At 36.2% G+C, this 23,230-nt stretch overlaps 2 protein-coding genes across 2 annotated transcripts; both read left to right on the top strand.

Annotated features, from left to right (window-relative positions):
• The first annotated feature begins 453 nt into the window (after nucleotides 1-453).
• On the top strand, nucleotides 454-17,969 carry LOC125808621 (uncharacterized). The gene is made up of 8 exons (XM_049488295.1): nucleotides 454-546; nucleotides 2,926-3,109; nucleotides 3,600-3,813; nucleotides 6,245-6,411; nucleotides 14,400-14,524; nucleotides 15,741-15,801; nucleotides 16,262-16,310; nucleotides 17,636-17,969. Exons 2-8 carry the CDS (start codon nucleotides 2,957-2,959, stop codon nucleotides 17,704-17,706), a joined length of 840 nt encoding a protein of 279 aa, XP_049344252.1. The 5' UTR covers nucleotides 454-546; nucleotides 2,926-2,956; the 3' UTR covers nucleotides 17,707-17,969.
• Nucleotides 17,970-19,708: 1,739 nt separating this feature from the next.
• LOC125808616 (acid phosphatase 1) lies at nucleotides 19,709-22,568 on the top strand. Its single transcript, XM_049488292.1, has 3 exons — nucleotides 19,709-20,112; nucleotides 20,962-21,171; nucleotides 22,187-22,568. Exons 1-3 carry the CDS (start codon nucleotides 19,727-19,729, stop codon nucleotides 22,362-22,364), a joined length of 774 nt encoding a protein of 257 aa, XP_049344249.1. The 5' UTR covers nucleotides 19,709-19,726; the 3' UTR covers nucleotides 22,365-22,568.
• Nucleotides 22,569-23,230: the final 662 nt, after the last annotated feature.

Raw genomic sequence — 23,230 nt, 5'->3', positions numbered from 1 at the left:
AAAAAGAAAAATAATAATATATGTATTCGAAAAATGACATTTTTGACCCATTTAGTAACTATAAGGACATTTATAGATCAAAATATTGACTGCAAGAGCATTTTTGAACCAAAGAATTGACGACAAGGGCATTTTTAAGCCAAATTATAAATGAAGGACATTTTTATTCCTTTTACATAGTTTAAAGATATTTTTGACTCTGTTTGTTTACTGTTAGGGGTATTTAAGGGCTTTCCATTATTTTTATCAATGTTATTCTTGTACAATGATGCTTTTTAGGTTGTACCTTTTTTTTAAAAGTAAAAAAAACCATAGCTAAACCAGATACTTTAAGGATATTTTTGGCATTTACATATTTTTATCTGTTATTGCCTTGTGTACTTTGTGAATAAAAGGTTGAACTATCTCATTTAACTTATTTATGACCCTCACTTCTGCTACTTATTTCACATTGCTGTGGTTAGAATCAGTCTCCTTCACATCACAAGTCTACAAGACTACTCTTTTCTCCATAAACTATATTGCTCTTTCTTGCCCAGTTTACAGGTAAGTTTCCCCTCTGTTTTTTCGGCCTTTTTATGTTATCTTGTGTTAATTTCTAATTCGAGATGTTTTGAATTTTCCATGAAATATTTGCTTTCTATTTTCATGGTTTAATCTTAAATTTCATCGGTTTCAGCTCTTTGAAGATATGATTTAATCTTAAATTTCATCTGTTTTAACTCTTTCAAGAGTTTGTTATATTAGGTACAACATCCGTACTTGCATAGCAGGTGTTTGTGAAATTGCCCAAAAGAAAGTAAAGCTATTTCTGGACTATAATAGAAAGTCTTAACCCAGTTAATTTTGTTTATGGATTTGAATATTGCCACGAGTTTCAATATTAGAATTCGAAGCCAAATAGGGAATTTAGGGGATGACGGAGGGTTCTGAAAGACGAGTAATGATGATGGTGTAGGCTGATGTTATCACTTTAGGCCTGTAAGCATTTCATTTGTTTGATTTTACGAGATGTACAACTTTAATGTTGTGCTGGCCTTTTTCTGCTTGAATTTTATTTGCAGTTGTTCCTACTATTAAGTTTTTCCCCTGTCTCCAAATTCCTTGTACTCAAGAAATAAATTTACTTTTTGTTTTGGTGAGATGGATTATTATATTTCTTGAAAGTTAAGCGCTTTAGACTAAAGCATTATCTTTTGGTTTTTACCTAGAAAGAAGACAGGATCTTCTTAATTGTGAAGATGAGAAGATATTTAGATGGTATGAGTTCGTTATGCTAAGCATGTATTTACTGAAACCTTTTGAATTACAATTTTAGTCTCCAATTTTAATCAAAGACCTTCTTGTACACGTCCTCGAGGGCGGTATTCATGTCAAAGAATTCTTGGTATAATATAGATACAAAATAATTATACAATGTTGAATTAATACTCAATAAAGTTAGAGTGTTCGTTGTTATTTACTGTGCTGGCGGGAGGTAACAATACTTAATGAAATAGTCGAGGTGTGTGCAAGTTGGTCCGAACACCACCATCAATTCCTCATATAAAAAGAAGTTAGAAACTTTACGTTTATAGAAACACAACCCAGAAGGTGATCTTCTCATATTTTCATGTAGGACAAATCTCTGATTATTTCCATTTCTTTGTGTAGATGTGGATAAATCATATGTATTCTCACTGTTGTATTACTACCCAAAAAATTAGTGAATTTACCATTTCATGTATTTTAGTTTAGTATATGGAATAATATGGATCATGTTAGTAAAGATTCTCAAGATACCACTGCCAAGTTCATATAAATAGTCAAGACATGCATAGGTATCAAGGTTGTGGTTAATGGTTCTGCACAGTTGCAGATGCAAAATAACCATTGAAGGAAGGGGTGGTTCCCTCCTCTCTTAACCAAAATCTGGAGTTCGAATTTGGTAATGAAGTCCCCTTCAGCTGGGAGCATTTTACCGATTTATGAGTTGATTTCCGTTACTAAATGCTAAAAAAGGTCTATCTTATTCCCTAGGAAAGCGTCACTCTTATTTTCATCTTTAAACTCCATCCGATTCTGCTTCTTTTCTCTTATTATTCTAATCCCACAATTGTAAACATTCTAAGTGGGTGCTTCTTTGTGATGACCCTCAACTAAGCGTTCATCGCTACTTTATAAAGTATGTACGCTGACATGAAAGAAAGTAGTCCTAAAGATAGACTGCTCTATTGATAGTTTTTGGGTCATCAAGATAGACTGCTCCTTTTGGTCAAGTACAGAATTAACCTCTTGTTCCTGAATTCTTCTGCTATAGCTTCAGTGGCATATCTTTACAAATTTCTGGTTATATGTGACTTGTGAAGGTGTATAGTGACTCCTTTGTATAAAAGATAATTCAATGGATTGTGTCAATAAGATAATGAGAAGAACATATAAATTGATCTTTGTGAAATGGCTGGAGGAGGCGGAGGAAGAGGAATGAATTTCTCATGAAGTATCATCTCCGTTTAGCTGACCGTTTCTGAAAACTGTTTTCCCTGGAGAGTAGTAATTATATTCCCCTTTCGAGGATTGAAAAGAATATGAAAGACTTTATGAATATTCTCACAATTTGACAGTTTGTTATGATGCTTCTTCACGTTTTAAACATAGTTTGTGTGGATTTGCTTCCCTTGGATCTTTATACTCGCGTGCATCAGTCATATTTTTGTGACTAATTTTGCTGGGTTTTGAAAAATGATCACAACTTCTTTTAAGGCATTTCCAAGGATAATCATTCCATCATTAATCAAGCTTTGCATTAGTAAGAAAAAATGTTAGTAGGAAGAGGATGAAATTGAGTTGATCTGCTTAGTTGTTTGATCATGTGTCTCAAGCTCATTTGGGAAAAAAGTACTCCCTCTGTAATGCCAAATAAAAAGAGCAGTGTCTAAACCTCAGGAAATCAACTATTGCAGCAGAGTTCCAAAGGATGTTGACGAGATGGAGCAGAGCGATTTCCCAGTTTGGTAGAGTCAACTCCGAATTGGGAAGACAATTGTGTTCTTTACACTGTCGAGATTATTCCAAGGTTGCCGCCGTTGCCGAGCCGCCTGCTGATAAACTATACAATGTTAATGACCAGGTTTTGACTACAGATTACATTTCTTGGCTGTGTTTGGTTTATTTGCGGCATTAATTTGATTCTTAAGAAGATTGAATCTCAAGTTTTGAGTACCTTATGAGTTATGACCATTCAAGCTTCATGCTACATTTGCTTGTTGTATACTTGACTAATATACTGTATAAAATTAAATGTGAATGGAGATAGTACATGAATTAGTTCTGTAACTGTTCCCTTTAGGTTGATGTTGTGTAAAATGATGTGGCTATCCCGCATGAATCTGGTGCTTGGAGTTTTAATCTTTTAGTTGTGATGCTTGCGTGATATATATAATTTCACTAATTGACTTTGATGTGCGAAATGAAAGAAGATACCTTCACTTAATTAAATTGTTGGCATTTATATTGAACAGAAATTTGTTGGATGTAATTTGTGCCAACTCTTATTTTTTTGGTAAGTTAATTTGTCCAACTTTTGAAGTGCTGCTAATTGACTTCGGTCACTTGAATAGGTAAATTTGAACAAGATGTTCTGGTCTAAGCCTCATTCACTGGCACTAGCACCTGATTCACAATTCAGAGTTGAAGATCCACAATACGAGGGCTTTAAGCGCGCTATATTTAAGCTAATGCTGTTTTATAGTAAGCAAAGCAAGTCCATTCGAGGGGCAAATGTTATTTATCGTCGTGTTGTTCACCAAGTTGATAGACCTGCTATTTACGATGGTTAGTATTCTCCTTGATCATCATTAGCTTTTGCCTTTTTCTATGTGTCCATGAATCACTATGCTTAACTTTATATTATCTTATAAAAAATGATAACAATGGTTCACATCTTGTGCTTTTTATTTTATTTTATAAAAAGAACAGTATGATTTTATAGTTAGCCTATATCTGAAGTGAAAGATGCAGTTTAGGGGAATAGTACACAAGCTGGTTGCAGATGGTTCTTAGCCTAAGTTTATTGACAGTGTCTTTCCTTTTTTGATGAAGTATTGTCAGTGTCTTTCCTTCCTCTAAGTGAATTCAAGTAGTTATTGTTCTTCAGGTGCTCTGGTCTTGAGGTGTGAGTTATTGCATTGAATTTTCAAACTGTTGCGCGTTAAATACCTCCTTATTCTTATTTTTTGACAAAGGTAACAATTTTGTGTATTAATATTTAGCACTAAAGGCTGTGGGATCCCAAATTTACATCATGGAGCTACATACAATTGCGTGTACTTAAAACAAAACTAAACTAGATCCTACTTCATCTTACAAAGGACCAAGGATATCTCTAACCGCTATAGGATCATCTACATACTCCGAACTACACCAATAGCAAAAAGTGATTATGCAGTTCATTTTAATCCTGTGTAAAGGACTACTACTACTCTCAAACCATCTCATATTTCTCTCCTTCCATATGGTCCACCAAATCACTGCTGGGACAATCCTCCATTTGCTTTGATCTGTACTGCCACTGCCTTCATTGTTCCAGCTTTCTATAGCCTGACTTGCTCTTTGTGGCATGGTCCAGTTTGTGCCCCTGAAGCTGGTAAATAAGTGCCACAGTTGTCTAACCACCTTGCAATGAAGAAACAGATGGTTGATTGTCTCTGCCTGTTGCTCACAAAAAAAACATCTAGGACACATATGTATTCCCCTCTTCATTAGATTCTTCTGTGTTAGTACCGCCTCTTTAACTACCAACCAAGTAAAGACTGTCACCTTATATGGAATTTTGACTTTCTAGATAAGCTTCCAAGGCAAAAATCTGAGTTGAGTCCCCATTTGATTCAGGTTCTTGTAGGCAGAGCTAACTGTGAAGATACCTTTGTTGTGATGAATCCACCTAAGAGAGTCTTCTCCCTCTTTCAATCCTCCAAAATGGTCCAGGGTGCCATAAAATTCAGCCAGTCTATCCACCTCCCAGTCTTGTATCCTCCTTCTGTATGTTAAGTTCCATCCATGGATGGACAAAACTTATTGCACAGTGGCCTCATGTTGCTGATTCAACAGATAGATGTCTGGAAAGAGCTGTTTGAGGCTGCCATTTCCTAACCATTTATCGTCCCAAAACAAAATCTTTCTTCCATTGTTTACATTGAATCTAATTCTTTGAAAGAAACAATGCCACAAATTTCTGATTGATCTCCATAGGCTAATACCATAGGTAGAAGTCACTTCCTTAGTTTTCCAGTGATCTATCTTCTCATACTTGGCCTGAATCACTCTAACCCAAAGGGCCTGCTCCTCTTTAGGAAATCTCCACAACCACTTCATCATAAGGCTTTTGTTCTGTTTCTTCAAATTTCTAATGCCTAAACCACCTTGTTTCTTTGAAAGAATTACAGTCTTCCATTTGACCAAATGAAATCCTTTGTATTCTTTCTCTCCATTCCACAAAAAATTCCTCCTTAATGCATCAATTCTTTCCTCCACCTTAGGGGGGAGAGGAAAAACTGACATCAAATATGTTGGCAAAGCATCTAAGACTGAGTTGATCAGGGTCAATCTTCCACCTCTAGACAAATATTGTGCTTTCCATCTAGATAGTCTTTCACATCTCTCCAGCACCCCATTCCAGATTTCATTGGATTTGCTTTTGTCTCCCAAAGGCATCCCCAAGTATACTGTTGGTAGTTTACCTATTTCTCCTCCTCCTTATTCACATTGACGATCGACAACCTTTTCACAGTATCTGGTTAATCCTTGCTATCATTTAAGTACGCCCACTCGTATCTCTTAAGACTTCACCCAGCCTGTTTACAGCATTCTTGCTCATGTTAATACTAGAGCCCGACTTCTTGAATATTCATTTTCCATGTGATATTTCAGGAAAATAAGCTGTTTGGGATCAAATATGTCTAATATTATATCTCTTTCCCCTGAAAATACTGTCATTTAATTAATTTGGATAACAACAACATGCCTAGTGTAATCCCACATGTGGGTCTGGGGATGGAAGGATGTAAGCAGACCGTATCCCTACCTTTGGACAAGCAAACAAATTGAAAATTGGTTATTAAATGTGACAGTCTGTGGTATTTCATTTTCATCTACAACCTTACTTTTCTTCTCCATCTTTAGAAAGTATAATTACCTTTTGTTCCCAGATTAGCTATGCTAATTAATTTTTTTGAGTTGTCTGATTGTGTATATATGTTGAATGCAGTATTTAGCTTGGAGAAAACATTTAAGACCACATTTTCCTTACTAGTTATCCATATGTGGCTTTGCTTGCGACGATTGAAACAGGAGGGTAAGGAAGGTGTTGAACTGGGACAGTACTTGTATGAGATTTATAATCATGATGTGGAGCTGAGAGTTTCTAAAGCTGGGGTAAGTTACAGAACCCTGATACAGAAAATCAACTCTATAAGCAAATAGTTCTTCTCGGCATTCTCTTTGTTTTTCACTTAGCAGTTTCTACGTGAAACATGATTCATATTTGAACTACTAATCTTGTTGGATATAGCTTGAATTTCTGGTTTTGCCTTTGCCATTCAATCAGAAAAGTCTGGGTAGTTATAAAGTTGTCAACTCTAAGATTTGGTGTTTCTTCAGAAAATTCTGGTTTGGAAGTTGAAATATATCTAAGCATAAAGAACGACTGTATGCCCTCCATAAAAAAAAGAAAATGATAGGAGAAATGAAACAAAGGAGGGGAAGAATGACGAACAGGATTTTATTTATGGGCTGTTGTGCTTATCCAAAAGAACTGTTGTAAGCTGTTGTATAACAAGCCTGCAGTGCTAAGCTGGGGACATCCATGATATAACAAGGCTGTTGTATAAAAAATTTAGTGCTTAAGCTGGGGCATCTGTGATCTTTCCAGACATAAGCTTCTTTCATATTAGTCTTACATTTGAGATTTTGGATGGTTATAAATCTAACAGATCACTTTCCTTGGTGAGGAGCTTTGATATCCTCAAAATGCTTTTACTTTTCATCTCTACTTTTTCCCTTTTTTCTGATGGGTGTTTCATTCAAAAAGACTGCATCAAGAAGATGGAATAGTTCATCTCCACTTTTTCTGTTTTCATCTACACATTTGATATGACAATTCTGGAGGGTTTTCTTACCTTTTTGTCTTTCAAGTGTTAAATTTATCTCAGGTTACTTCTCCCGCGCTGTAGACTTGTCTTGTCTTGAGTTTGATATAAAGCAAAACTTGATTCTATGTTTAAACAGAATTTCCATGGTCTGGCATGTTTCTTGCATTGCCCAACAAGCAGTTTTTTAAATTTCTTCAGTATAAGGCAGCCCCTTTTAATTCTTTTCTTCTTTGGAATAACTTAAATCACCACACCGTATCTGCTTCCAGAAGACAATAGCTTTAAAAGTTGATACTTTCAGTAAAATCTTGCCACCATATGTTAAATGTAACTGAATGATCCTCCATCACTGTCTCCCACTTGTGCTCCGTATTGTTGATAACTTTACGATGGTTGATTCTCCAATCTAAATCATCAAATTCACTTACCTAGGAGTTCTATGTTGAATACCCTCAAATCTCTATCCCGAGTCCCCCTCTCTTTCATAGAAGAAGTTACTAATTCCCATTTTAAAGGTTTGTTTCCACCTCACTGTTGTCGCACAGAAAATTTCATGAGATTATTCCAATCTTTCAACCACAATTCTCGGGCATTATGGACGTATAGTAAGTTGGGATACCAGACATAGTACCCTTGATAATGTCTCTTTTTCCCTTCTCGAATAATTTTTGTGACCTTCTCCTTTCAACTTTCTCAATCATTGGATTCTGTTCGACGTGTTTTTTATGATTTTATTCCTGTGTATTTCCAAGATGGAATTCTGTAAGTGTGATCTTTCTTAGTGGAAGAAATCTGCAAGGAATGGGGAGTAGGAAAACTATGAGATCTAGATTTTTGCAGAAACTTACAAAATTGGAAGATGAAGAGCTTAATAGTTTGTACTGTGATTATTGCTTCAATCCCTTTCTCGTTCTCACCACAACTCCAATTTGTTCATTACAATGGCAGACAACATAATTTATTTTAACACAGACGTCAAGTCCTTCGATATTACAAGATGGAACTCCAGTAACACAACTTGGTTTGATTGGGTAGAAAGAAGTAGAAAGAGAATGTATAGGATTACATTGAGCAGAAAGACAATGGAATGGATCTGTCACATTCTCAAGGAAGTAAGAAGATGGAGGACAAAAGACCAATGTTGGACTATTATGGTACCAAAAAGTGCAATGTACGCGAAAGGTACATGAGCTTTTTGTCCCTCAAAGGAGAAGCCAGAGAAGTTATTATTGTTCCTGAACTTACCATTAATGCAGGATGGAGAGACATGGCTTTCAAGATTGAAGGCTTCATGTACCACTCCATAGCGTATAGTCAAACAAAATTCAAAGCCAGTTATTCTGAAATATAGGGTGGTTAAGAGCAGCAAATGGCAGCATCAAAGTCACAAGGAAGCCATTGATAACATAGAGGGCTCACTAGGCAGAATCATTGCAGGATTATTTCGAGGAACTGAGATACCCACTTTGACTGATGTAATAAGATGGGCCTCTTCGATATGGAAGGAAGCATTTGGAGTCAATATCTTTGAAATGGCAGGGCATATCTTCCTCTTCGAATTCTCAAATAAGCACATGTTGGAGAAGATATTGCAAGGAGAATGGGCCTAGAAAAAGCTGAAGGTACAAGTAGAATGGTGGAACCCACTAGTTGGTTATGCACCTTCCCAACAAAGACGAGAAATGACCTGGATCAGAGCAATAGGATTACCTTGCATTTGTGGTTGAAAGACACCTTTAAAGAAATAGGTGATAAGTGTAGAGGATGTCACATAACAGAGGAGGAATGTGAGCTGAGAAACCATCTCAAATGGGCTCGAATTGAGGTCAAGAGTGAAGGACGAAGAATACCCAATGAGGTTGCCATAACTAAAAAGGGTTACACCTTCAGAGTCCCGATCTGGGTTGAGAAAGCCACAACCTTCAAGAAGGCTTCGGTGAAAATCATGGCGGAGACGGCGAAGACCAGAGGATCCCTAGGAGAGGCTTTTGCACAAAAATCTGATATCTATGCTCAGTGAAGAAGACGGGTAATACACAGAGGATAAAAGCCTCTTTTGACGTTATCAATCAAAAAGCTATCTTGACTACTGTTGATTGGAATGTGCATGTGGGGAGTGAACATTTTTTTTAAAATCGATCCATGTGAGGGAACGTGAGGTCTCCAAGTCAGGAGATAGTGGGTCAATCTAAAATTGGGGCCCAAACCCAGACACCATTCCAATAGAAGTTAATTAATCCACAAGTCCAACCCAGTTGAGAGTTACAAATTGATGAACTCTGGGAAAGATGTTGAGAACATCTTTCCCAGAGTTCACCATCGTGATAGAAACAGAGGACCTTTGACTCAGTGCTACAACTCCAGTCACAGAAACACTAGCAAAAAATTCGAAAAAAGGCAGAGATAAGTCTAGAAGAGATAGAGGGGGAATTAATGGTGAGGGAGGCACGGGGGACCGAGAATTGCAAAGAGCAACATATTGTGATTGGCAATTCAAGTTCAGATGGAGAGAGTTGGGAAGTGGAAGAAACGATACCATTAGCTACAGAATCAGCTGTAGCGGTCATCGAGAAGGGGAAAATCTCATCAGCATGAGTTTGACAAATCGTAATTAAACTTTGTAAAATGTTTGGAAATGATTTCAAAGGCCATGAAGAGGAAACGTTGGAGATCCTCATGCAAATTGATGCATGCAGGCAGATTAGGAGGATGGAGCCATCTATACAGAAATTAGGAAAAATAAATTCAAAGGCACCAATAAATTAAAGAACTTAATTTCTTTTGATGTCAAGTTCAAAACCAGTGAGGGCAGAAACAAGGGGAAATGGTGTGTACAGTCTGAATCATGAAGCTCAACTTGGTGTCTTGGAATGTTAGGGGACTAAATGATGGGGGGAAAGGAGGGTGGTGAAGAACTGTATAGAACAATGGAGGGACTAGGCTACTTGGAGACATCTAAGAGATAGTGAAACAAATATGAGGAGGGAGATGGGTTAAGTATGCTTGCTAAGAAGCAAGTGGTACTAAGGGTGGAATCATCATGTTACGGGATAGTAGAGTATGGAAGGGAGAGGTGCTGCAAATAGGGGTTCATACATTAACTTGCAGTCTTGAAGCCATGCTCCAAATCTTCAACTATTACATTTCAAGGGTGTATGCACCAAATTGTAAAGTGAAAAGAAGAGAGGTATGAGATGAGTTGTGGGCTGTTAACGGTTTTAATGGAGGGTCCTTGGGCAGTCTGTGGGGACTTCAATGTGTGCAGGTTCCCCACAGAGAAGCGGAACTGTCAAAGGAGGTCCTCTGCCATGGTAGAATTTTTACACTTTAAAAGACTTGGAACTTATTAATTTGCCACTAGAAGGAGGAACACATGCATGGTTCAAGGGAGACACTAGCATTTATGCATCAAGGATAGATAAAATTTTATTCTCATCTGAGTGGAGTGAACAATTCACCAAAGTGAAGCAGATTGCTCTCCAGAGATTAGCATTAGATCATGTGCCTATAGCCTTACACTATGGACCTTGGGATCAAACAAATCATATTTTAAATTCAAAAATTGGTGGCTAAACATAGAGGGATTTTCAGACAAAATCATGTCTTGGTGGAATTCTCTTGCATTTTTAGGGAAACCAGACTACATATTAGCCTATAAATTTAAAGCTTTGAAAGGTAAGCTTAAGGAGTTGGAGTATGGAAGAAAAAAGGAATCTTGTCTTTCCAAAATTTCAATTTGCTAAACAAAATGACAACTTTGGACTCTATAATTGATAGAAGAGCTCTAACAATGGAAGAGGCTGCTTTGAATTCAACAACCTTCTTGAAGTATGAAGAGCTACTGAAGAATGAAGAGACTTTGGTCATTAAAAAAAAGAGTGAAAGACTGCATGGAAGCAAAGATCCAGAATTTTCTGGCTAAAAGAAGGTGACAACAACACTAAGTTTTTCCACAATTCAGCTAGTGCCCATAAAAGAAGCAACTATATTGGCTACCTAGAAGTACAAGGGGAAACAGTGAAGAAACCAGGCAGAGCAAAGGAGAAGACATACAGCTCTGTAAGAAATTGTACACAGAAACAGAAAGGTGGAGACCAACATGGATCATGATAAACTGTCCTACAATATCAGAAGCAGAAAAAGTACCGTTACAAGTTAAATTTGAGGAACAAGAGGTGCTTAGTTGCCTAAAGAAGTGTGTTGTGGACAAAACTTGTGGCCCTGATGGGATACACCATGGGATTCTCCATCAAATATTGGGAAGTTCTAAATTATGACATCATGACTGCTTTTCACATTTTCCATGAGCATGAGATGTTTGGAAAGAGCTTCAATGCACATATGTTGCTCTGATTCCCAAGAAGGGGCTAATGAGTTAAAAGATTCCAGGCCAATTAACTTGATAGGTAGATTCTATAAGCTTTTGTCTAAATTGTTGACTAAAAGGATTAAAGGGGTGATGTATAAGTTGGTAGATTCCCAACAAATGACTTTCATCCAAGGTAAACAGATTATGGATGCAGTATTGATAGCAAATGAAGCAGTAGACTAAGTGGGCGTTTGACCATGAAAATAAAAATAAAAATCATTTATTTGGAATTTTGAAGTTGGAGTTTTGTTTAGCCATACTTTTGGCAAAGAATGTTTAGAATTTGAATTTACTTTTTTTTTAGATATTGTTTATACCTTCAATATATAAAATCTAGCAAAAATCACCCAACTCAACTACTTTACCTCAAATATACAATCAAATTTGCTCTAAAAGAGTAATATCTAAAAATAAATTGTCACATATTCCGTATACGAGCTACCACATATTATTACAAATATTTTTGAAACTTTATTTGAAATTTTTGAAGTTGGAGTTGACAATGAGTTGTGTTTGGTTATTATTTTTGTAAATAATACTAGTTGGTTATTTGCATGTACTTTTCATAAAAAAAACATGAAATATGATTTACATATGAAACATAAATTAATGGGGTTCTTTTTATAAAAATAAAAATTCGGGTAAATTTGAAAAAGAAAAATATAATGAAAGTGAAAGTAAGTTTTTGGGTGTTCTCCAAATTCCAAATACAACTTCAAGTTGTATTTGGAATTTTCTTGGCCAAACAGTGATTTTCAAATGAAGGGAAAAAAATTCGGAAAAAAGTGAGATTCTCACAGCCAAATGGATCCTAACACAAAAGATGCCTGAAATCTTATGCAAACTGGATATAGAAAAGGCTTATGACCATGTGAATTGGGGGTTTCTACTCAACACTCTCGTGAAAATGGGATTTGTGGAGAAGTGGATCAGATTCGGCATCTCCACTGTAAAGTGTAAAGTTCTCAGTACTGATTAATGGAGCTCCTAAAGGTTTCTTTGCTGCCCAAAGAGAATAAGGCGAGGGACCCTTTGTCCCCATTTCTGTTCATCCTAGCCATGGAGGGGCTAAACAATATGATTAAAGTCAACAAAGGTCAATGGTTGGATTTCAGGTTTTGAAGTGGCTACAAACAGTGGAGACAATCTGGAGGTGATACAACTCCAATATGCAGATGATACATTGATTTTCTGTGGTGCAGAAGAGGGGCAGTTAAGATATCTAAGAGTAATCACTCTTTGAAGGTATCTCAGGATTGCACATTAATTAGGAAAAAGAGCCACATTTACCCCATTAACACAGTCCCAAACATAGGCCTTTTGGCTTCAATCTGGGAGAAGTGGGAATCCTACCCTCTTTATATTTAGGGATGCCATTGGGGGGCAAATCAAGGTCAAAAGAAATATGGGACAATGTTCTAGAAAAATGTGAAAGGAAGCTATCAAGATGGAAAGCCCAGTACTTGCTATGGGGGCAGACTCACTTTGATCAATGTTGTACTAGATGCCCTCCCGACCTGATGCTAACTCTTTTCCCCATCCCAGCAGGGGTTGTGCAGAGGTTAGACAAGATCAGGAGATCCTTTTTCTGGCAAGGAAATAAAACCAGTAAAGGCTATTATCACCTATTGAAGTGAAATTGCCCATAACAAGCTAGAAACAGGGAGGTCTTGGCATTAAAAACCTGAAGAACCAATGTAAAGCTGTGGAAATGAAGTGGTTGTTGAGATATGTCTATGAGTCACATTCTCTATGGAGAAATGTGATCAGAATAAGATATAGCAAGAAAATAAAGAACTCCTAATCCTAGCATGACTCAACTTCTAGGATATCTTCTGCATCTATAGGATAGTTCTTTGTACAACAAAAACACAAAAGCATAAAAAATCTGTTTTTATCTTCTGAACTATTCCTGTCTTCAAAAAATTTATCATTCCTCTCCTTCCAAATGATCCACCATATACAGGCTGGAATAGTTCTCCAATAGCTCCTGTACTTAGCTTCCTTCCCAGCATCTTCCCAATTAGATAGTGTCAACAATCTTGCTAGGCATTGTACATTGCATGCCGCTGAGATTGATGAAATTCTTCCATAGCTGGTCAGTGACTCTGCAATGCAAGAACAAATGTCCCACTGTCTCAGCTGCTTCTCCACACAAACAGCAGTCAGTGACTAAAATGATGCTTCTTCCTTAGGTTTTCATGTCTCCAAACTGCCTCTTTTGCTAATAACCATGAGAAACATGGCACCTTCAAAGGTGTTTTGGCTTTCTAGATTTGTTTGCATGGCCATAGGGAATTCTAGGGAGGATGTAGGCAATCTATTGCATCATTGCTTGCTAGAACCATACATAATGGCGTATGGTGTGAAAGCTTGAAATTCAGAAGGAAGCAGCAGAGAAATAGAGCATGGGAAGTTGTTCTGTTGTTACTAATATGAACAATATAGAAAGAGTGAAGCATAAGAGCATTTGGAAGAATATTTCATTGGTAAAGATTTTTGGAATGTTTTTTTTTTTTTTTTTTGTATTTTGTGTATGAGGACTAAATTCTCTTTGTACAGAATCATGCTTTTGTGTAAGAGTACACCCCGCCCACACACAAGCCAACCAAATAGAGAGCCCAATCTTGAGTGGAATAAATACTGTGACTTCCTTGTTCAACAAAATCATTATGTAGAAAATGCTTCTAATCTTTGTTTTGGTTTTGCACAATTTGTACTCACTTACATGGAGAAGGGGAAGGGGAAGTTTAGTAGTATATGACTGGACAAGCAGCTCCATATGACGACCATAATTTAATTTTCCAATTGTGATTTATATCGGCATTACAGTTTTATATGGTAAAATAACAATATTAAGAAACTTGTGTTTATGTGTATCTTTTGTTCTATCAAAATTGCAGGTTAACTTATTGTTGATTAAATGGATGAAGGATTTAGAAAAGATATTTTATGGTAATATTGTCGCCTATGATGCTGCGATGCTTCCTGAAGCTAAGCAGGATGAGTTGCAGAATGTAATTTGGAGGTAAGGCATCAAAATATTGATTCAGGCTCCACAACTTATCTGAACTATGCAGGTCTCTTTTGTTTGTTTGTTTGTTAAGAAGTATTTCAACAAATGAAGTTTATAATCCGAACATTTTTACAACAACAACAACATACCCAGTGTAGTCCCACAATATGAACATTTTTACATGGTAATTATATAGATTATAGGACTCTGCTCAATTAGGATAAGCCAAAGGATGCGTAAGTTTGAAAATACTTATTTAGTGTATATGCGCTGAAGTTTTCAGACCTTAATCACATATAATAAAGAAAAATAGTCCCAGTCCTTAATTTGGCTGCAATATTGTAACAATCATTGGGTTCATCCGAAACATTTCTAAGCATAGTCCTAAACTATATGTGAATGAAGATCGTAAAAGTTGGTATCTGCATATCAAACTAGAAATAAGTGTGCTTGATAAATATGCCCTAGATTGTGTCTTCAAGAGATACTAATGAGAAAATTTGTAATGCATCTCTTTTTTCCTTCCTTTTCGTTTCCTGGTAAAGAGTTTATATTGAATCTCTTATGGAAAATAATAAAAAACTCTACAAAATTCTTTTAAGCTTGCAGCAACTGATGATGGAAAAAGTCAATTTAATGCATCACTCATATGTCCTACATCAAGTTATTTTCAGCTACAAGCAAGCTAAGACCATTAAAGAGTTAATAATCAAACTAAGCATCTAAAATCAATTCCTTCTTCCTTGTGTTGAAGCATAGCTGAAGTGTTATTCTACAATCTGCTTCTCTCCTAAGAGTAATTTTACATAAGTTTAAGCCATCACCTTTTTTCCTTGGAGTTCATTGACAATACTATTGCTAGCTAACTTTCTTTTTAATCTTTATATTTCCCATCTACACAAATTCCACCTAAAAGTTGGAGAGTTTTCGACACTGGCATTGGCCAAGGACACTTCGGAATTGTAGATGGGACTTGGAACAAGCTGTTGGTTGTTATTGCAGTTGCATTTTTTGAAGTATGATGTTACTGTGGTGTTATAATAAACTACGATTTGATGTGGCATAGGAGAAGGGTATACATAAAGATAGTGTTATATTTGGTAATCTGAAATGAGTGAAGCTCTCTTCAAAATGCCCTATTTTAAGCTTAAATAGATGTCCATTTGTTTACTGTTGACAATTGTATGTGTATTTTGTTTTATAGGCCTTCTGATGTTTTATGTTGTAGGAATGTCTTCTCTGATGATGGTACCTCTACGCCAAGTGATGCTGCTTTACTTCCTGTCCAGGCAAGTACATTTTTGTACATATACTTTAGAAGCTCTTCTTGATGCAACGGTCAGAAGTAAATACTTGTACTGGAAGATTCTTGTTGTAGATAAAAAGGTCCAAGATTGCATGGAAAATGGGTTGCTGGAAATCCTTGTGTTCTTTATGAAAGAAAATTTATTCTCTTTTCCCCTTCAGTTGCTGTTAACTTTCTCCTGGTATTTTCTGCAAGAAACTAGTAGTTTTGAGCCTAGCCTATATCGTTTTTGATGCTATATGTTTTTCAAGTTATTGTCCTTGCATTTAATTTTCTTTTTATTGGGCTGTGTTCCTAAGGTATGGACTCTGCATACTGTTCTTGTTTTTCTTTGCTTGTGTTGCATTTAATTTCTTTTTGGCTGACCTCTGTACCTAAGATGTAGCGCGTTTGAACTTTTGGCATGCCATGCTTATTATTTTCTATGTATTGTGTGATTTCAGGCTATGTCAAGGTATGTTCGCAGGGAATCCAACTGTCTGTCATTTACAGGTACTAATTTCTGCCTCAGACAAATACGTATAATTTCAATTTATGTGAGAAGGATGTTAGAACTTGTTTACTGAGGGTTTTCATGCTCTTAATATCCCCTTTCAAAGAGATGCGGAAAAGTCTTGAACAATGCGAGGCACCATAAGTTACTGTTTTTTCTCATTATCTATATTTGTGATGTAACGTTTCACATCTGCAAACCACCCACCATTCAAAAGGAAAGATAGAGGAAATAGGATAAGAAAATCTTTTACAAGATACCCCGTTGCTTTCAAATCGCCAGTTTGGGGGTTGAAAGATGCTTATCCTGGTTTCGGGATGACTCAATTGTTGAAAATATAATTAACTAATAAGAAGTGTGATTTCTCTAACAACTTAAGCACTTCAACATGGTATCAGTGCAGGCAGAGCTCCTGGGATCGAATCTCACCGCCACCCATATCAAAAAGAATTTCCACGTGCTTGGCCCATGAAAAAATATCAGGCCCGCACGTCGGGGGCGTGTTGAGATTATAATTAACTAATAAAAAGTGTGCTCTCTCTAACAACTTAATTTTTAGATGAGATGGTCACACACTTCAGCATCAATGCTATATATACTCTTTTTTTTTTTTGAGAAGGTAACAGTGCTATATATACTCTTGAATACAATAAAATAGTTTCGGTACTCTTGAATACCTTACCAGTCCCAAATAGATATTTTTTCTGCATTTCAAATGTTTCCATGAGTATTTTCTATGAACCTCGATAGAGTTAAGTTGCGCGGACTTCACTTTTGATGCTGCACTCGTGTCGGATTCTCCAATACTTTTGGAGAATCCGACATGCACCTGTTGACATTCTTGATGAGTCCGAGCAACATAGCTAATTAGCAACAGGCATTAGGATGCTTGATTGTGATTTTAGTTGTTATTTCTGTGTACATGGTAGTCGTTGAAGTGGATCTTTGCTTATGTCCAATTATTTGTGACGATGTTTTGCATGAGGCCGCCTACCTTAGAGTTGGTTGAATTCAATCCAACCATTCAATTTGCATGCTTCACTTAAACAAAATGGGGCAAGGTCTTGTTTGGACACTGTATTTATTTGCATTTATTTCTGTGTTTTCATTCCCATATCCGTGATGCATGGTTGATCCTAGCCTTTTATCATCTGAAGCAGCCCAATTTTCATATGAACCATGTTATGGGCACAAAAATACCAAGAATACGCAGGAAATTTTGCTACTTCCTTTTTCCTAATCGAATCCTTATTGTTCCTGTAATAAGATAATATTACGAATTTCAAGGACTACGTTAACATTGATGTTGCTTTTGGTTTGACAGATAAGGAAGCTATGTTTTCAGGGAACTTCATGTTCACCTCATTGGGCAGCACAGCAGCTGGTACAGTGTAACGAGTAACGATGAGAGAGATGAAAACCAAACATACTCATCAAGCGCACCAAAATGCATGGAGAGATCCAGGCCTTCTGTCAATGATATTATAGAAGAAATTGCTGATTGTTTAATTAAGCAAGAGATGTGACGTCCACTATTATCCATCTTTGGTTAACTTGGTATAAATCTGAAGCTGCTGGTTTTTTGTTCCCCAGCATGAAACTTGGATAAAAATATCTTACTCTCATTTGTTAATTGCTTTGATTTTAAATCATACAAAGTAATATAGGAGAGTTCAAGATTTGGAATTATGGAAGTGTGGTATATTTCTGTTTTTTACTTTGTGGGAAATGTAGAAGGGGTGAGTTTACAGCTTAAATTGATCTTGTTTGCTGTGGAAAGATCGTGGTTAACTAGCACACAATTATACACAAAATAAATAGAGAAAAAACGCATACAAGGAAACGAGTTTTGGTTAAGCCTAATCCTTCGAACAAAAGAAGTGTACAATGTTCATGAATCCCTCACTACAACCCTTAATATAGATTCTAAATAGTCCTAAACTTGTGAGCAGTCTAAACTTAAGAAATTATTCTTGTTAAGACAATGTTTTTTTTCCGTATTCTCATCACATGATGATGACTAAACAAAAAAATTTTAAAAAATCATATACTTTGAATAGTTCAAATCTATTCTTTAGAAAATATATATACTTTTTACTTATAAGTACTCAATATATTTATTTTTTAAATTATTTATAAACTTATTCTTAGTAAAAAGATTGGGCCTATATGTTGGGGGACTAAAGTCATTGCCTTGCTCCACGCAAGAGACGGCACAGCCACAAATGTGTACAATTTAACACCCCCAACCCCTTTTTCCACGACCAAGCCTACTAATTGAAGCGTGAATAAAATAATAATATGAAATTTCTTACTAATATGATTCATACAATTGACATTACCTATATGTAATTTCTTTTTGAGAGATTAAAAAAAACTGATCCACATCTTATACTTTTGAATCCATAAATTTCAAGTTCATTTTGTTATCTCACAAAAAGAAATTTCATATAATTAGTATCACTGGTGTGCCTAATAAGTTTTTTGAGGAGGATCAACATCCGCGGAAAAAAAAAAGGCGAATTTGACTTTGAATACCATGATAACAATAATGTTAAAGTAAAAAGTCTCACATCAGTGGTTAATGAGATGGGTAGATTCCTTATAAAGCTTGACAATCCTCTTCCCTTTGAGCTAACTTTTGGGGTGTGAGTTAGACCTAAAATCTAATTTAATATGGTATCAGAGCAGGTCCATCTCACCCAATTCCGGAGCCCAAAAAATCAAAAATCGCCCACACACCAAATGTTAAGTACTGGGCTGAGCGTAAAAGGTCTCACATTGGTGTGCGGTTAATGAGATGAGTGAACTCCTTATAAGACTTGGACAATTCTTTGACCTAACTTTTGAGGTGTGAAGGTAGGCCTAAAACCTAAATTAACAAATAAGAGTCAATTCAACTGAAAATAAATAATTCATAAAGTAAAAATTGTTCAAAATAATGTAGTGTCCAAAATAATGTGTTTTCTTTGTTTCAATTTATATGATGTAAATTTACAAAATATAATAACATTTTAATAATAAAAATATATCTTACGAACTTTTTACCAAATCCCATATAAATTAGGAGTGTGAGTGAGTATTAAAAATTATCATTACCCTCCCCAATGCGGACACAATTTAAGGGTAGCAGATCGATTTGGAAATTTTTATTGGTTAGATTATATGCAATAATATTCTTTTCCTTTTACCACGTGGTAAAGGAAACGCACGAATCACGATACTTAGAAAAGGAAATATATAGCCAATGAAGCAATCCCATTAGCCTTACCAATCCACCTACCCTTGCTTCTCTCACCACAATATCCTGTCTATATATACTATATAAGTATTCTTTATTCAAGTATTTCATTGACTCCATTACTTCGCTAACAAGTTTATAATAAAATTTGAAGAATTTTACTGCATACCCACAATGAGAATTTTGAGGATTTTCGTTTTCTTGATGTTGTTGACTGTTGCAATTGGAAGTGAAAATCTTAACTCTCATGTGTTTCCGAGGCCATTGATTATTGAGTATCCTGAAAATAATGAAAACCAATTGAAGTGTACGAGTTGGAGGTTTGCTGTTGAAACGAATAATTTAAGTCCATGGAAGACGATTCCAGAGGAATGTGCTGATTATGTGAGGGAATATATTGTGGGTCCGGGTTATAAGATGGACATTGATAGGGTTTCGAATGAGGCGGGAGAATATGCGAAAAGTGTTGATTTGGGAGATGATGGAAGTGATGTGTGGGTTTTTGATGTTGACGAAACTTTGCTTTCTAATCTTCCGTACTATTCTGATCATGGTTATGGGTATGATTCTTCACTAATTTTCTTTGTATTTTTGTTAAATTTACTTCATTATTGCACTCTTAAACGCTGTAAAATTGTCTTGTTGGGTAACGCCAATGTTGGGGTGGGTGGCCCGGGGTTAAGAGCCATAATTGAACATGACTCTTGTTTGTTGGGCTTAGTTCAAGAAATAAAGGCTATAGCTTTTGGCATAAGCGCTTAATCCTAACATGTCTAGTAATGAAATGTCCCCGTTGAGTCTGTCCAATAAGGTTTTGGCGTAATTCACACCCCAAAAGATAAGCGGAGGAAGATTGCCCAAACCATGTAAGGAGCCTCATCGCCCCCTCGAGTCCAGATCGAGACATTCTTTATCCGGGGTTTCACTGTTTGATTTGGTGTGCAACTGTCTGGGATCCTGAGGACACATTGGATTGAGTGTGGATTTGATACCACTGATAGGAAAAACAGATTAGAGAAGAAAAGTAAAAATAGAGTAGACAAAGAGGTGGTGAACGAGAAAAGAAATTGCTTGACTAATTTCAACTATGCTGCAACTGCAGTAGTTTTTTATAAGCAAAAACATAGCAAACTAAAGCTAAAAATTTAGCAATTACCCCACAACGTTTTCTCCTATAGACTAGATAACAAACCACATTAAACTACAGTTTCTAAAGACTAGGAAAAACCTAATCATAGTCTTAATCCATTATGTAAAAGGAGACAGATTGAGCATCATTTTTGCTAATTTCCATTTTGAAGGGGATTTTCTCTATTTTACTTGGAATTATGGTTCTGCTTCGAATTTCTTTTAGGCATCTATGTGTAATAGTAAGCTAATGGTGATTTGTGTTAATCTCAATATTGTAGAATGGAGGTTTTTGATAGTGTGGAATTTGATAAATGGGTTGAGAAGGGAACGGCGCCAGCCTTAGGGTCCAGTTTGAAGCTTTATCAAGAAGTTCTGAGTTTGGGATTCAAAGTTTTCTTGCTGACTGGGCGCAGCGAAAGACACAAAAGTGTTACAGTTGAGAATTTGATGAACGCTGGATTCCACGATTGGCACAAGCTCATTCTTAGGTGAGTAAATGAGTATGGTTTTATGAATAAAGTTTGTTGATTTCATTCCTGGTGATAAAAATGGAAAACATATATGAGATATGAAACATTTCAGAATGAAATTTGTCTAAATGTATGCTCCGAGTATGCTGCTCGCTTACTTGTATGTGCATATATTTGCTGCAAAATCATACTTCATTCAGTAGTTGCCAATGTTTTTTAATGTGTTTCCCCAATCACAATGTGATTTCACATTGATGAACATTGGCAAGTAGATGTAGTTGATGCATTTTCATGTTGAATTGAACTTTCCTGTACATATTGTTTTTGTAAAGTTCATTTTTTTAATTTGCTCGGGCACATTTTACTTATCTCACCTACCCATGACATGATCTGAGCCAGATGATGATTTATTAGTGTTGGCAGAGCATTATTCTTTATCGTTTTCTTCTTGCTGAAGAATAACACATAATCAACTCATTTTGTCTGGATCCATAGTTTTGTACAGAATGGAGGTTGAATGTGTGGGATATACATTATTATTGATGCTTAGTTATAGAATGGGACATGTAACTCAGAGAAGGGAATGTTTGTGGACTCTGTAAATCTCCATGGTTGTGCTTAGTATTTGAGCACATCTTTTGTTTTTTCCTAATCTGGACACAGATCCGTGCTAATATAACTACTATATCATGCTGGGGAAAGACACAAGAACCCCTCAAACTATGATCGAATTCTCAACTACATGATTATTCTTTGTGGGGTCCTACTACCCCAGAACTATCTTAAAGTAGAATTATTGCCAACCTGAAAAGCCACAACCAGATGTGTGTTGTGTGGGTGAAATACACACACCTTACACGTGTATTTTACCACTTTAAATTTTTTTTGACATTTGTTGTGCTTCCTTATGTTTCTTTTCCTTATCTATCTTCCAGTGTGTCTAGAAAATTCGATCATAGTTTGAAGGGGGTACTTGTGTCTTTTCCCTAAATACCAGAGTGAAATTTTGACTAACGATTCTGATTCTATGCAGAGGGTCGGGCAACCATGGCAAAACAGCAACAACCTTTAAATCAGAGAGACGAAATGAGATTGTAGAAGAAGGGTTCCGAATAGTGGGCAACTCAGGAGACCAATGGAGTGATCTTCTAGGTTCTTCTATGTCTAATCGCTCATTCAAGCTTCCAAATCCCATCTACTACATTCCCTAAAGTAGAACTTGTAACTAATAGGTTTGGTAGCCCATGTTGATGCAAGATGCCGATGATTTTTTTTTTCACTGGCTAATGGCTACCTTATAAATAATGTAACTGTAATTCTTGTAATCCCTTAAACTGAATTATTGATGATTCAATTAATGTATGCCATAGCAGCAACAATTGTGCATAACCACCATTTCCGTCTGTGACATCTCTCACTCTCTCTCTCTCTTTTGTTTTCAAACCACTCCTTATTGTTTTGTTTAGTCCTACTGCCATATCATAGCAAAGTTATGAAGTTGGCGCGTTTCAGAAGTTTGCTGCTTAATTTACTATGTTCTTTTGCAGTATTGGTAGTATATGACAACTAAACTAAATTGCTTTTGATCCTACAAAATAATGAGGTATAAAACTGAATGATGGTCCTTTGTCAGATAAGATCACTGTGTAAGACACAATATAGTGTGTAGCATCCAAGTATATTTGGTATAAAACTGAATGTTGGTAAATGAAATACCTTTGTCAGATAAGATCACTTTGCAAGACATGTGTAGTATTTGTTGTGTATGAATGTAAAGGGCCACCATATTTATTGTTTGCACATACATATGCCTCATATAGGAAGGGACTAGTAACATTCTTGCAGCTTCATTCTTCTTGGATATATACCCAGAGCCAAAATACATGCCATGTATTTATTGTCATCAGATTTTGATCTCTTGGCTCTTGCACACATTTGGAAATCGATCCTTCCCTGCAGGCCTCAATTTCACAGTGAAGAACACCACTCTTCGACTCATTGTTTTGTTATTACTCCTTTTGTTTCCTTTTCGATGAAAAAAAATCTGGTCGATTCTCTTGCTCCCTTAACATCAACT

This window comes from Solanum verrucosum, unplaced genomic scaffold (assembly GCF_900185275.1).
Source record: "Solanum verrucosum unplaced genomic scaffold, falcon-dt-bn FXZP01000251.1, whole genome shotgun sequence".
Taxonomy (NCBI): Eukaryota; Viridiplantae; Streptophyta; class Magnoliopsida; order Solanales; family Solanaceae; genus Solanum; species Solanum verrucosum.
The sequence above is the reverse complement of the archived record's forward strand: the minus strand, read 5'-3'. Positions and strand labels throughout refer to the sequence as shown.

What these genes read in the sequence shown, in the direction of transcription:
- LOC125808616 (XM_049488292.1), top strand. Translation starts at nt 19,727, where the DNA reads ATGAGAATTTTGAGGATTTTCGTTTTCTTGATGTTGTTGACTGTTGCA. An exon ending in TATTCTGATCATGGTTATGG is followed by an intron (nt 20,113 to 20,961) that starts GTATGATTCTTC and finishes TCAATATTGTAG; the next exon opens with AATGGAGGTTTTTGATAGTG. An exon ending in TGGCACAAGCTCATTCTTAG is followed by an intron (nt 21,172 to 22,186) that starts GTGAGTAAATGA and finishes GATTCTATGCAG; the next exon opens with AGGGTCGGGCAACCATGGCA.
- LOC125808621 (XM_049488295.1), top strand. Translation starts at nt 2,957, where the DNA reads ATGTTGACGAGATGGAGCAGAGCGATTTCCCAGTTTGGTAGAGTCAAC. An exon ending in CTGCTTTACTTCCTGTCCAG is followed by an intron (nt 15,802 to 16,261) that starts GCAAGTACATTT and finishes GTGTGATTTCAG; the next exon opens with GCTATGTCAAGGTATGTTCG. An exon ending in CAACTGTCTGTCATTTACAG is followed by an intron (nt 16,311 to 17,635) that starts GTACTAATTTCT and finishes TTGGTTTGACAG; the next exon opens with ATAAGGAAGCTATGTTTTCA.